Source organism: Cucurbita pepo, chromosome LG20, assembly GCF_002806865.2.
Source record: "Cucurbita pepo subsp. pepo cultivar mu-cu-16 chromosome LG20, ASM280686v2, whole genome shotgun sequence".
Lineage (NCBI taxonomy): Eukaryota > Viridiplantae > Streptophyta > Magnoliopsida > Cucurbitales > Cucurbitaceae > Cucurbita > Cucurbita pepo.
In genome coordinates, this window is record NC_036657.1 from 7,257,706 (window position 1) to 7,271,691 (window position 13,986).

General features: G+C 37.5%; 3 protein-coding genes across 3 annotated transcripts; all 3 read right to left on the reverse strand.

Moving 5' to 3' along the window:
• Positions 1-2,095, reverse strand: LOC111782797 (phenolic glucoside malonyltransferase 1-like; the record flags this gene model as incomplete). Its single annotated transcript, XM_023663595.1, has 2 exons — positions 1,572-2,095; positions 1-861 (listed from the first exon to the last, which is right to left on the reverse strand). Coding segments are annotated over exons 1-2 (1,317 nt in total), but the record flags the coding sequence as incomplete, so codon positions are not given.
• A 6,172-nt stretch (positions 2,096-8,267) lies between these two features.
• Positions 8,268-11,412, reverse strand: LOC111783253 (malonyl-CoA:anthocyanidin 5-O-glucoside-6''-O-malonyltransferase-like). The gene is given in 3 exon segments (XM_023664168.1): positions 8,268-9,220; positions 9,222-9,878; positions 10,957-11,412. Coding segments are annotated over 3 exon segments (2,025 nt in total). The 3' UTR covers positions 8,268-8,308.
• Positions 11,413-12,991: 1,579 nt separating this feature from the next.
• On the reverse strand, positions 12,992-13,894 carry LOC111782798. Its single transcript, XM_023663596.1, has one exon. It carries the CDS (start codon positions 13,892-13,894, stop codon positions 12,992-12,994), a length of 903 nt encoding a protein of 300 aa, XP_023519364.1.
• Positions 13,895-13,986: the final 92 nt, after the last annotated feature.

Here is a 13,986-nt window from a genome sequence, read left to right on the forward strand (position 1 = left end):
TTCCATTTGATCTCTCTCTTTAACCACTCCAATCTCCATTCCCACATCGCTATTTTTGCTATCACTCAAAGAAAACACTAATGGTGATTCAGCTGACACTATTTCCACCTTCATTGGCTTTCCCCACCCAAAATCTACATTGTAAACTCCAAATCTAGGTGACCCAGAAAGAGAAATGGCGTGTGATTTGGAATAATCATTGGTCGATTCACTCATAATTGCACCCAAATTTTCTTCTCCCTTGAAAGCTCCTTCTTCTAAATTCTTAATAGCTTTCGAGATCTGTTCACAAGCCAAAGCTATTCCATTTTCACCCAAAAGCTCAATTCTTTCAATGGAAAGAAAGCTACCAACCAAGCAATTTCCAAAGTAATTCAAAGGCACTGGTGGCTTTAAACGAGATCTAGCATCAGCACCAAATACGAACAACAAATTTCCATCTCTTAAACCATCCAACTTGGCTGTACATACACACAGATAAGCCGTTGCCACTACAAATGAAGACATTTGCACATCATTCTTCTTCAAAATCCATTGCTTTAGCTTCTGCAGGTTTTGGTGTGTGAACTCAAAAGTGCTTCGGATTAAACGAGGATTAGTTTTGGGTAGTTTAAGGTTTAAGCTCCTGTTGTCGGGTCCGTCTTGGTTCAGCCATGCGCTTGCATAGATTTTGGCAAGACCTTTTGGATCATCAATAACCGATCTGTCATAGACTGGCATCAGCTCGGTGATTGGAACAGATGATTCGTCCATGCTAATTTGAGCCCATAACTTGATAAATGAAGTTGAGGTTTTTCCATCTACAACTGCATGGTGATTGGTTATTCCAATGGAAAACCCTTTGTTTTGAAATATAGTGACCTGTATTAAGAATTTAAATCATTAATTGAATATACTTTTTTTTATCTTTAATGGAGCCAAATTTCAACTAGTTTCTTAGTATTAGGTTTTACTTTCCGACTTCCTCTTAATGTTTCGTTCCTCTCTCTAATCGATGTGAAACCCTCCAATCCACCCCCATTTGGAGCCCAACGTCCTCACTAGCACATCGCTTGGTTTCACTTTTGGACTTCCTCTCAATGTTTCGTTCTCCTCCTAACTGATGTGGGATCTCACAATCCATCCCCTCTGAGGCCTAGCGTCCTCGCCGACACTCGTTCTCCATCTCTAATTAATGTGGGACCCTCTAATCCACCCCTTAAGGGTCCAGCATCCTCGCTGATACTCGCTCCCCTCTCTAATTGATGTGTAACCTCTCAATCCACCCCCATTTGGGGCTCAACATCCTCACTAGCATATCGTCTGGTGTCCACCCCCTTCGGGACTTAGTCTCCTTGTTGTCATCCCTTGTGTATGACTCTATACCTCTCTGACCAAAATGGGATCTCACATTTGAACTTCTAAAAATGGCTAATTAATTCCTCAATTTTTTAAAATTAATTGATTTAAAACGAACATCAAATAAATAATAATAATCAATTGAAAGAGTTATTAAAGATTAAACTCATACTTCAATAATTAAAAAAGAAAAACCAATCATTGTTAGCTACTTAAGTTTTGGAGCTAAGTACCTGAACGGCAATCACTGCAGCACGATCATGAGAAACAGGCAATTGGGGGACAAGAGGATGGAATTCAGAAACTTCACGGAACCCATTGCCGGAAAGTTGGTAAAAGTCAGCTCCCGACTCAGCCACCGTCATAGAAACACCGTCCCCATCGACAAACTCGATGGTCGGAACCTCCGAATGTGGAAGCCAGACGATGTTGCCAGCCAGAGGAAGATAATGGCGAAGAGTAAGAGAAAGAGAGGTTTTGAGCTTCGGAACAATTTCGTCAACAAAAGATATATCATTAGACGGTAACTCGTAGAAGAAAAGGCGTTGAATTGGATGGAACCTCAGCCATAACATGTCGAAGAAGGTGAGAGGAAGAGACGAGGGCACAGCCGCCGCACGTGACGGCTCCGGCGGCGGAGGAGCCACTTTACAGATCTCAATTGTCTTAACAGATGGAAGGTGATCCATTGGAAAGTGGGTTTGTAGAGATATGATATTAGTGATGAGGAGGAGGATGACAAGAGTTTGCCGATTTATAAGAGAGAGAGAGAGAAATGGCGTGTAAATGAAGGCTTATTTGTATTGACCGACAAGGAAGAATGTAAATGAACTGCAAAAGTGTCGGTTTCATATTATAAAGCTCACATGAGTTTTCTCTTCCTCCTCTTTAGACTATAATATGAACCAATAATAGAAACACATAAATGTATGAGTGATATGAACCAATAATAGAAACACATAAATGTATGAGTGGGTACCTGTGGGATGTGAAAACAAATTGATACGAGTGAATTAGAAATAACCATATGCAATATCTTAACCATTATGCTTTTCAATTCTCTATGTTGCCATGAATAGAGCATACATCTAATGAGTATTTATAATTAGAGAAAATTGTAACAAATTTTCTAAATAAATCACTTACCTTTCTTGACGATTTGGCAACTACTAATCAGTATCCTCAAATTGATTTGTAAGCTTGACTTTGTTTGAGATTCTTCACTCCCAATAACTTTGGTGCCTTAGTCAACTTAACTCTGGTTAGAACTTTGGTGAGAATATTGACATGTTGCTCTCTGGTGCATATCAACTCCACAACGATCTATTTCTTCTCCACACACATACAGTTGAAGTGGAAGCGAGTGTCAATGTGTTTACTGTGTCCGTGAAATATCATATTTTTCATCGATGCAATCATAGATTTGTTATTGATGTAGAGAGTTACTAATATTGGTTCACTTCTGGTCATTTTGCTCAACAAATTTCTTAGTCATAATGCTTGGCATGATGCTGCAGTTGCTTCCATGAACTCGACCTCGTTGAAAGAAAGTGTCACAGTTCGCTGCTTTTGAGAATGCCAAGAAATCATATTTTCGTTTAGATAAAACGCTGTTCTTGCGGTGCTTTTTCTATCGTCAATGTCTCTAGCTAAATCACTATCAGTGAAACCGACTAGTTCTTTAGGGCCTCGGCCTCTTTGATACTTCAGTTTGTAGCATGTCGTTTGCTTCACATAGCGAATAATGTGCTTAATCGCTCGATGATGCATCATAGTAGGCTTTTTCATGTACCTACTCACTATTCCAACAACATAGGAAGGTTTGGACGAGTATCAGTTAAGTACCTCAAACTTTCGATGACGCGTCTATACTTGTGGAATTCACCAAGCTTCCTTCAACAACTTTTTCGAGTTGTAATTTTGCTTCCATGCGATACTTGGTTGGATTGCACTTTGCCTCATCGACTCTGGCTTCAGGTTGTTCTGTTTTGACTCCTCAAGTCTTTCTTAGTCTAGGAGCACTATGGTCTAAATCATCTGACCATCACTCACAATTCTAAGGTATTCAGTCTACTAGAGACGTTCTGACCCAAGTCATCGTCTAGCCAACTTAACTCTATGTCCTAACTCTGTGTAGATAAACACATTCTATAGGGAGAACACATAATCTAACACGTGGAGCTATAACATATTATATCATGCAAACATACAAGAAAACAAGTTCAACGGGGAGATACCATCCCTTAATCACTCAAAGCACAGAACCCAATAGTCTATCCTCCTTTCTAACAAAGCGGAAATCATATAAGATAACATTGATCACAAATCTCTTCATAGGGTCATTTTAGTAATTTCTTACATTATGTATAACATACTCATCCACATTACCCAACTCGTATTTTAGTCATGCATATTCTCTTTCTAACTTTGCATTATACATAAAACAACATGCTTCTAGGAAATCTTAACTTAGGGCATACTAGTGATTTTAAACGTCATTCTTAAGTCCTTAACATGCATTTTCTAACCACCTTAGGTAAGGAATGCTCGCATGTTAGCACGTTCTAGTGATACTTACAAGTATTACTTGCCTAGTCCGTGTGTTACTTACCTAGATGACGCGTGTCTTCCCGAGCTAGTTTTTCTATATGTTAGGAGCTTTAGAATTACTGAAATTTCTCTGGTATGTCCTAATTCAAGTCATAAAAAGGTGAGTATCAAAATCAAGACGAAAATCAATCGAATGGGGGCCAAATAGGTAGAGAAATCACATGTCATAACCTCACTAAGAAGACAAGTAGGTTGCGACCCTCACATGTAAACCAACAAGGTGGCAACCCTCAAGTGACATGCATCCGATCACTAGGGTTTGAGACAGATAAGTGTCATGATGCGACTGAGGAGGACGGTGCATCATTCAACACACCAAGAAGAGTGTGCATCAAAGCAAAGCTGAGATATAAGCAACGTTGGAGAGAACGAGGCGACCCGAGTGTCGAAGACAAACTTGAAAAGGGCCGAGTAAGGGCCCTTAGTCATAACTTCAAAATTTAGAGTTTCGATATGAGTTGCGGCATGTGGCTCTGGAGTTAAATTCATTTATATGAAAGATGAAAGCTCACTAAGTTTGGTGTCAATCGAATATGTTACAAATGCTCCATAGAGCTGTATGACCGCTCGTGAAAATGATGTCTACTCCAGAAAAATTAGAAACGTCTTAAAATGTACTTCAAATTTCAGATTTCGATGAGTTTTCTAATAACTTTAGATTTTCATAACTTTTCCTACAAAATTTGTTTCAACTTGATTTCTTCATGAAAGTTATAGAGTTTTAATTTGCCTACACGAATGTATTTTTCTTATAGTTTTTAATTAACTACAGACAAATATATTCAAATCTAAAGTTGGTCAAAATTAATGTTCTTACCGTTCTTGAAGGCTTTTCAGAATTATTTCTTCACAAAAAAATGTGAAAACTCACCTAGGACAACATACTAAAATTAAAGAGGCTAATTCCATCAAATACTTATGGATCTCTAGAGGGAAACCTAAGATCTAAAACTCAAAAACTAACCTTTTGTTCTTCCTCGCTTCTTGAAGGAATCGAACGAATCAAGCCCTCATAATGAATCTCCTCATGTTGATGAGAGTTTCTTACAAAGAACTCTCAGTCAAATTCAACCTTCAACGGATTGTTTCGATTTTTCCTATGTCGTCTTCTTCCTCTCAAACCTGAACCTTTTGTTTTATTTGCAAGTGATCTCTCCAATCCCTCATCAATTAATTTTAACCAATAATTTTTTATTTTTTCTCCTATATTTTTTTTAGGTTTTCAAAATTATTCGAAACATTTTTATTTTCTACATCATCGTGAAATTGAGTATCTAAGACCATCAATAAAAATTCAATTTTAAAAAAAATCAAATATTTAATTTCTCCTCGAGACTCAAGTATGAAGTATCATAGTTTATGGTGGGACCTTCTTTCTGACTAAAGGGTTCGTGTTCGTTCGTTATGAACAAGACTTATGACGCGTAAATCAAGCTCTCCTCGTATTGGCCGACATGGAAGTATGGAAATAAATTGTAGAAAGGTTGGTTTGAGCTTATGATTGTTGGGTGCACAAATTTGTTTTCTCTTTGACTTTCTTTACTATTTTAATAAGGAAGGTTATTGTCTAAGTGGGTACCATATCCTTGCTATGTTCTTTATTGACCATAAAAAAACAAAAAAAAGTATTTTATTTGCAATACAATTAATTTTTTATTTTGTATGTTGATTAGTTTGTCAATTTTAAAATTGGTTTAAAACACTTATTAGCCTTAAATATTGCTAAAAAGTGAGAATCATAATTGTAATTAGATGGTCTCCTTTGGAGAATCCCACCCATGTCACAATTGCATTTGGTTAGAGTTTGTAACGCAATTGGGTGGCATTTNCCTGTAGGTGAGGTATACTCAAGTCTCTAGTCCAGTTCTTGAGAAANTGGTTAGAGTTTGTAACGCAATTGGGTGGCATTTAGTCTCACTCTCAAATAAGTCAACCAATTGAAATTTTGATCCTCACTTGCATAGGTGAGGTATACTCAAGTCTCTAGTCCAGTTCTTGAGAAAATGTTTTAGAAAATGGGACAAAGAAAGTTCTAGAAAACGTTTGGAAAATCGATTGTGCCCTGGCTACTAGACCAGCTTTGTGTCCATTANAAATGTTTTAGAAAATGGGACAAAGAAAGTTCTAGAAAACGTTTGGAAAATCGATTGTGCCCTGGCTACTAGACCAGCTTTGTGTCCATTAGTTCTAGTTTTAGTGCCAGCAACCATCTCATTAAAAAATCTAGCTACGTTTAAGTCACCTTCTACATCAGTGCCAGAGAGAGCTCCGACTTCTTACAAAGTGATATCGCACAAGGAAAAAATTTCATGCTAATTTAGAATATCAGAAGATTCAAGATAATAATGCTCAAATTAAAACTCTGAGCGGCCATGAAAACCAAATTTGAGACCAATGGAAACAGAAATAATCAAAGATAGCACTAAGTGTAGCTCCTTACATCATGGAAAAGATAAGGGAAAGAGATTATTATTTAATTTGAATGGCTGCCAGACCAAAACAAGGTGCAAAAAAGCGAAAGCCCTCATTTTCACTTCTTCTGAGATACACGGCTTACATACGCCGCTCAACATTCTTGGAAAACAATTGAATCGAGGGTCCGGAGGCAAATTAGCCATTGAATCTTGTAAACTAATCGAGACCGCAATTGGAAAAAGAGAGACGAACGGGGAGGAATAACCAATCGATGAAGGAAAGAGAACCTTGAGGCATTTGAGTATGCCAACTGTAGAAATGATTTTGGCGAGTGACCATTGTAACGATCCTACTTTTCTATTGAAAATAAGGTCGCCACTATCATGTAGAATATTCATTTTAGAAATCAAGTAAACAGTGTCATAGACTTAAACTTGCGTAATAAAAGCTTTGAAACAAAACAATGGAAAATAAATAATGTGAAATTTAATAAAACAAAGAAGAGAATAAAATAATGCAACTACTCTTAACACTGGTCCCATGGCCTTCGTCGCGACAACGTCATCCGTATAGGAGTGTATTATCTTTACCTATAGCACGTGACTTGAATATTTTAAGAACTACTCAATAACCCCACTGTTGGGTCAGTAAATACAAACACACGCAACATGGTGGGACTTATTGTAACGATCCTAGACTTTTACTAACCTAAAGTCACTACCCTCACCATAACATACTCTCTTATACGAAAATAAACATTTAAAGTTTTTTCATAAAACACTGTCATGGACTTACATGTTTAACAATATCTTTAAAACAACATAACAAAATACTAAATCAAACAAACAAATATTAAAAGTTAAAACACTCTATACTACTATACTAACCTAAAGTTTAAGAAATGAAATACTACTATACTAACCTAAAGTTTAAGAAATGAAATACCACTATCGTAGTTGTTGCCTCCAGTCCGAACAAAATTGGATGTGTAGTACTTCCCCACACACAACCATCACGTGCGAGCGTGAGTCCTTAGGCGGTTCGCACCCCCCTGAACCCATCATAGTCGGGCTAGTTGTCCGCAGGTAGATGCCCGAAGGTCACTAAACCCTCGAATCTCATGCAAGGCATGATGATCATCATCATCATAGTGTGCGAGTCCGTACTTATCATCATAAATGGGAAAGTAACCTAATGTATATGAACACACAATATGCATGAGATCCCTATAATCTTCATCTTTAAATCATTCTTATGACACAACCCTATACATCATTCACACATTACCCTAGGTAACATGCACTAGCCTCTAAATCACACACAACCGTATGTGTTAGCCTTTAAATCATTCTTATGACACAATCCTATACATCATTCACATATTACCCTAGGTAACATGCATGCATTAGCCTTTATACATCATCGCATCATCATATAACAACATCACACCTTCATATAACATCATCACATCATCATATAACATCACCACATCATCATATAATATCAACATATCATCATACAACATCATTACATCATCATGTAACATAAACCATAAACCATAAATGACACATGCAAGGGCTACTATGTACATGTCGTCATACATAATAAGGTCACTTACTTGGTCGGCCTAGGCTGAGGCTACTACAACTCTTTGATGCTAGCTTAACGTTGCTCTCTGAAATTTAATTTCTTTTAAGGCAAATGTTTCGACCCTTTGCGTTATTACTTGAACGTGATTCTTCGAATATCAACCACATATTGTTCAACATTCCACTAACAACTTTAAATTTTGTATATAATGGATGAAATTAAAATGGAAATTAAATAATGCATTAATTAGGAGTATAAACCTCAACAACATGAGAGTACATAAAATAGGCCTTAAAATGCATTTATTCTAACAAAGACGCGAATTGATAACACATTTGGATCAACTTCAATGATTTCAAAGAGCATCAAAACCTTCATTAAAGAGAGCAGCAAAAGTTTCCATTTGATCTCTCTCTTTAACCACTCCAATCTCCATTCCCACATCGCTATTTTTGCTATCACTCAAAGAAAACACTAATGGTGATTCAGCTGACACTATTTCCACCTTCATTGGCTTTCCCCACCCAAAATCTACATTGTAAACTCCAAATCTATGTGACCCAGCAAGGGAAATGGCTTGTGCTTTAGAATAATCATTGGTCAATTCGGTCATAATAGTCCCATACTTTTCTCCCCCCTCTAAACCTCCTCCTTCTAAATTTTTAATAGCTTTTAAGATCTGTTCACAAGCCAAAGCTATTCCATTTTCACTCAAAAGCTCACCTCTTTCAAAGGGAATAATACCACCAATCAAACAATTTCCAAAGTAATTCAAAGGCACTGGCGGCTTTAAACGAGACGTAGCATCAGCAGCAAATCCAAACCACAATTTTCCATCGCTTAAACCCTCCAACTTGGCTGTACATACACAAAGATAAGCCATTGCCACTACAAATGAAGACATTTGCTCATCATTCTTCTTCAAAACCCATTGCTTTAGCTTCTGCAGGTTCTGGTGTGTGAACTCAAAAGTGCTTCGGATTAAACAAGGATTAGTTTTGGGTAGTTTAAGGTTTAAGCTCCTGTTGTCGGGTCCGTCTTGGTTCAGCCATGCGCTTGCATAGATTTTGGCAAAACCTTTTGGATCATCAATAACCGACCTGTCATAGAATGGCTTTAGCTTGGCGGTTGGAACGGTTGATTCGTCCATGCATATTTGAGCCCATGATTTGATAAATGAAGTTGAGATTCTTCCATCTATAACTGCATGGTGATTGGTTATTCCAATGGAAAACCCTTTGTTTTGAAATGTGGTGACCTGTATTAAGNAATTCGGTCATAATAGTCCCATACTTTTCTCCCCCCTCTAAACCTCCTCCTTCTAAATTTTTAATAGCTTTTAAGATCTGTTCACAAGCCAAAGCTATTCCATTTTCACTCAAAAGCTCACCTCTTTCAAAGGGAATAATACCACCAATCAAACAATTTCCAAAGTAATTCAAAGGCACTGGCGGCTTTAAACGAGACGTAGCATCAGCAGCAAATCCAAACCACAATTTTCCATCGCTTAAACCCTCCAACTTGGCTGTACATACACAAAGATAAGCCATTGCCACTACAAATGAAGACATTTGCTCATCATTCTTCTTCAAAACCCATTGCTTTAGCTTCTGCAGGTTCTGGTGTGTGAACTCAAAAGTGCTTCGGATTAAACAAGGATTAGTTTTGGGTAGTTTAAGGTTTAAGCTCCTGTTGTCGGGTCCGTCTTGGTTCAGCCATGCGCTTGCATAGATTTTGGCAAAACCTTTTGGATCATCAATAACCGACCTGTCATAGAATGGCTTTAGCTTGGCGGTTGGAACGGTTGATTCGTCCATGCATATTTGAGCCCATGATTTGATAAATGAAGTTGAGATTCTTCCATCTATAACTGCATGGTGATTGGTTATTCCAATGGAAAACCCTTTGTTTTGAAATGTGGTGACCTGTATTAAGAATTTGAATGATTATTAAATATACATTTTTATCTTCAATGGAGTAATTTTTAATTTAGTCCTTATCGAATACGCTAAAATTTTCAGGTAATTTCTTAAAATAGAAACAAAGAAGAAATTTTAAACTTCCATAAAGTTTCTGATTTTAAGCATATCAAGTATGGTAAATTAATCAATAGTGGAATAAAGTTAAAATATAAAGAAGTAAACAAAAAACTTTTAAATAATTGAGATTAATAAAAAAAGTATATTAAATTACCGGTTAAACTTTTCAATTTTGTGTTTAATATATATTTAATGTAACACCCTCCACTCGAGGTTTTTAAAATGCGTCTGCTACGGAGAGGTTTCCACATTCTTATAAAAAATGTTTAAAACGCGTCTAGCATCCTCTCTAGCACTCGTTTTCTTCTCCAATCTATGTGGGACCCTCCAATCCACACCTCTTTGTGGTGGCCCAAGCCAACCGCTAATAGATATTGTCCTCTTTAGGCTTTCCCTCTCAACCTTCCCCCTTAACATTTTTAAAACGTGTCTGCTAAGGAGAGGTTTCCACACTCTTGTAAAGAATGCTTCGTTCCCCTCTTCAACAGATGTGGGATCTCACAATTCACCCCCTTCGGGACCTAGCGTCCTCTCTAGCACTCATTCCCTTCTCCAATCAATGTGAGACCCCTAAATCCACCTCCTTTGTAACGGTTCAAGCTCACCACTAACAAATATTGTCCTCTTTGGACTTTCCTGACGTGTTTCCCCTCAATGTTTTAAAATGGGTCTCCTAGGGAGAAGTTTCCACACAACGTTTCATTCTCTCTCCAATCGACGTGGGATTGTTGAGGATTGTGAGAGGGAGTCCCACATTGGCTAATTTAGAGAATGATCGTGGGTTTACAAGTAAGAAATACATTTATATTGAAATGAGGTCTTGTCTGAAAACTAAAAGTAAAGTCATGAGAGCTTATATTCAAATGGAACAATATCGTGCTATTGTGTAGATTCGTGATTCCTAAGTTTAATAACTAAAAACGAAAACCAATCATGTTAGCTACTAAGTTTTGGAGCTAAGAACCTGGATAGCAATTGTTTCAGCACGATCATCAGAAACAGGCAATTGGGGGACAAGAGGATGAAATTCAGAAACTTCACGGAACCCATTGTCGGAAAGTTCGTAAAAATCAGCTCCGGACTCAGCCACCGTCAGAGTAACACCGTCCCCGTCGACAAACTCGATGGTCGGAACCTCCGACTGCGGAAGCCAGACGAGGTTGCCAGCCAGAGGAAGATAATGGCGAAGAGTAAGAGAAAGAGAGGTTTTGAGCTTCGGAACAATTTCGTCAATAAAAGATATATCACTAGACGGTAACTCGTAGAAGAAAAGGCGTTGGATTGGATGGAACCTCAGCCAAAACAGGTCGAAGTAGGTGAGAGGAAGAGACAACGGCAAAGCCGCCGCACGTGACGGCTCCGGCGGCGGAGGAGCCACTTTACAGATCTCAATTATCTTAACAGATGGAAGGTGATCCATTGGAAAGTAGGTTTTTGGAGATATGATATTAGTGATGTGGAAAATTAAAAAGTTGGGTTCTTTACTTATAATTCATGATGAATTGGGTTAGTCTTTGTTCTTCATGGTTCTTATTCCTTCCTTGAATTTTGAGGAGGTATGTCCCATTTGTAAGAGAGACAAAAATGGCTTCTAAATTAAGAACTCTCCTTCTATTGACCCTCAAACCAAGTATGTATGACTGGAAAATCTAGTATTTTGAACTTTTTCAATTTCTTTTAAAGAAAAATCCAATCAAAAAAAAAAAAAAAAAAAAAAAAAAAAAAAAAAAAAAAAAAAAAAAAAAAAAAAAAAAAAAANTAAATATTTAATGTCTCTTGGTAAATTATTTATTGGGAAGGTTATATTGTACCGGATGATTATATGTCTCAATCTTAATTCTTAGTGAGTTATGAAGCACTCTTGCTTATGAGGGCTTGTCTCAGAGTTGCATGAGTAGGAATGATTTTTGTAGTCGATTTAATATGTCTATTATTTTGGAGACTTGACAAAATCGAGAGTTGAGAATGTAATTTTATAAGCTGGAATTTAATCTTTCCAATATATGGAAAGTAGATGAGTAATTCTCTCACATTGATGGAAGGTGATCTCAATTCTGTTTTGATGGAAGGTGATCTCAATTATCTTAAATTCCAGTCCCATTTTGCACCTTCTTTAAATATGACATCCCAAATAAGCATTAGATTCACCACTAACTCCAAGTAGGACGCATTTGAGACTTCGATCATCAAGTTTGGTTATCTTCTATTCGGGAATATGGACATGTGCAATTAAACCTAATACTCTGAAGTATTCCACATTTGGTTTTATGTCTGACCACTTCTCCTCAGGAACCATGTCCTTGATTACCTTTGTCTAACTACGATTCAGAACATGAGTTGTCCATCTAGCTGCTTCTGCCCACAACTTCTTCGACATCTCTTTCTCAGATAAAAGACACCGTATCATGTTCATGATGGTCCGGTTCCTTCTTTCTGCAACTCCGTTTTGCTGGGAGTGTAAGCAGTTGTTAGTTGTCGCTTGATCCCGTTATCTTTGCAGAACTTGTTGAATTTATTTGACGTAAATTCTCCTCCCCGATCAATTCTGAGTCCATGTATGGCTGTTTTTGCTTCATTTTCAACAAGATTTTTGAAGTTTTTGAATGTTTCAAAAGCTTCTAATTTATCTGTAAGAAAATAAATTCATGTCTTGCGGGAAAAATCATCTACAAGTACCAACAAATACCTTTTACCACTGTGAGAGGTTGATGGGTCCACAAAGATCTTCATGAATCAATTTCAGTTTGATTGATGCTCTTCATTTGCTTTTCTTTGGGAATTTTTGCCGCAAACTTTGATAGCTTCCTTTAATTTGGGTAATCTTTCCGTCATTTGTTTTTGCTGCATGATTTGAATAGGTTTACTATTCAAATGTCCATACCTCTTGTGCCACAGAGCCTCCAAGTCTTCATCTTCTATTTTCAAACATTTGTCAACCAATGGCTTCATCTTTACATGAACTGAGAACATGCGATTTGTCATCATCTGTATGTTCATTATCAGGCCCTTTGTTGATGATAGACTCTACGGGTTCCTTCTTTGATTAAGATCACCAAGTGCTTCTCCTGTAGCTGCCCTATGCTTAGCAAATTGTTGGTGAGATTGGGGACATAGTAGACATTTGTCACGGTTTGTGTGATACCTTCAACTTCGAATCTGACACTGCCTCTTTCTTCAACTGCCAATTTTGAGTTATTTCCCAACCTGACACTGTGTTTTGAAACTTTCGTCAAGCTCAAGAACCATGTTTTTTCCTCTGTCATATGATTTGAGCACCCGAAATCGAGAAACCAAATGCCTTCTCTTTCAACTTTACTTTTCTTTGTGTATGTCATCAATAGCAGTTCTTCCTCCTCGTCAAATTCAGCATAATTGGTAGCTTCTTTTTCTAAGCCCGGACATTCAAATTGGTAATGTCCTTGCTTTCCACATCGAAAACAGTTGATGGCCGACCGATTCACAAAAGATCTACCTCTTCCCCGTCCTCTAGAGTAACCTCTTCCACTCTGAAATGTCCCTTTGCCTCTTCCTTGTCCATACCTTGGTACATTCTCCACCTGCAGAACCTTCTCTTCACTCCTCTTATTAATCACCTTTTGTTCATGTACAAGCAAAAATACTTGTAGTTCATCGACTGTTAATTGGTCAATGTCCTTCGATTCTTCAATTGAGCATACTACGAAGTTGAATTTATTGGTGAGACTTCGAAGTATTTTGTCAACAATTTTGACATCCGACATATCTTCTCCGCAATTCCTCATGTCATTAGTAGTAGACATAACTCTTGTAAAATACTCAGAAACACCTTTTCCTGTTTTCATCTCTAAAGTTTCGAATGTTCTACGAAGTCGTTGTAGCTGGGCTCGCTTCACTCTAGCATTTCCTTGATACTTGAGTTTCATTGAATCCCACAATTGATTGGAAGCATCCTTTGAATCCCACAATTGATTGGAAGCATCCTTTGAATCCCACAATTGATCCTTTGAATCCCACA

Excerpts from the sequence above, each read along its gene's own strand:
- LOC111782798 (XM_023663596.1), bottom strand. The coding sequence starts at position 13,894 with ATGAAACTCAAGTATCAAGGAAATGCTAGAGTGAAGCGAGCCCAGCTA.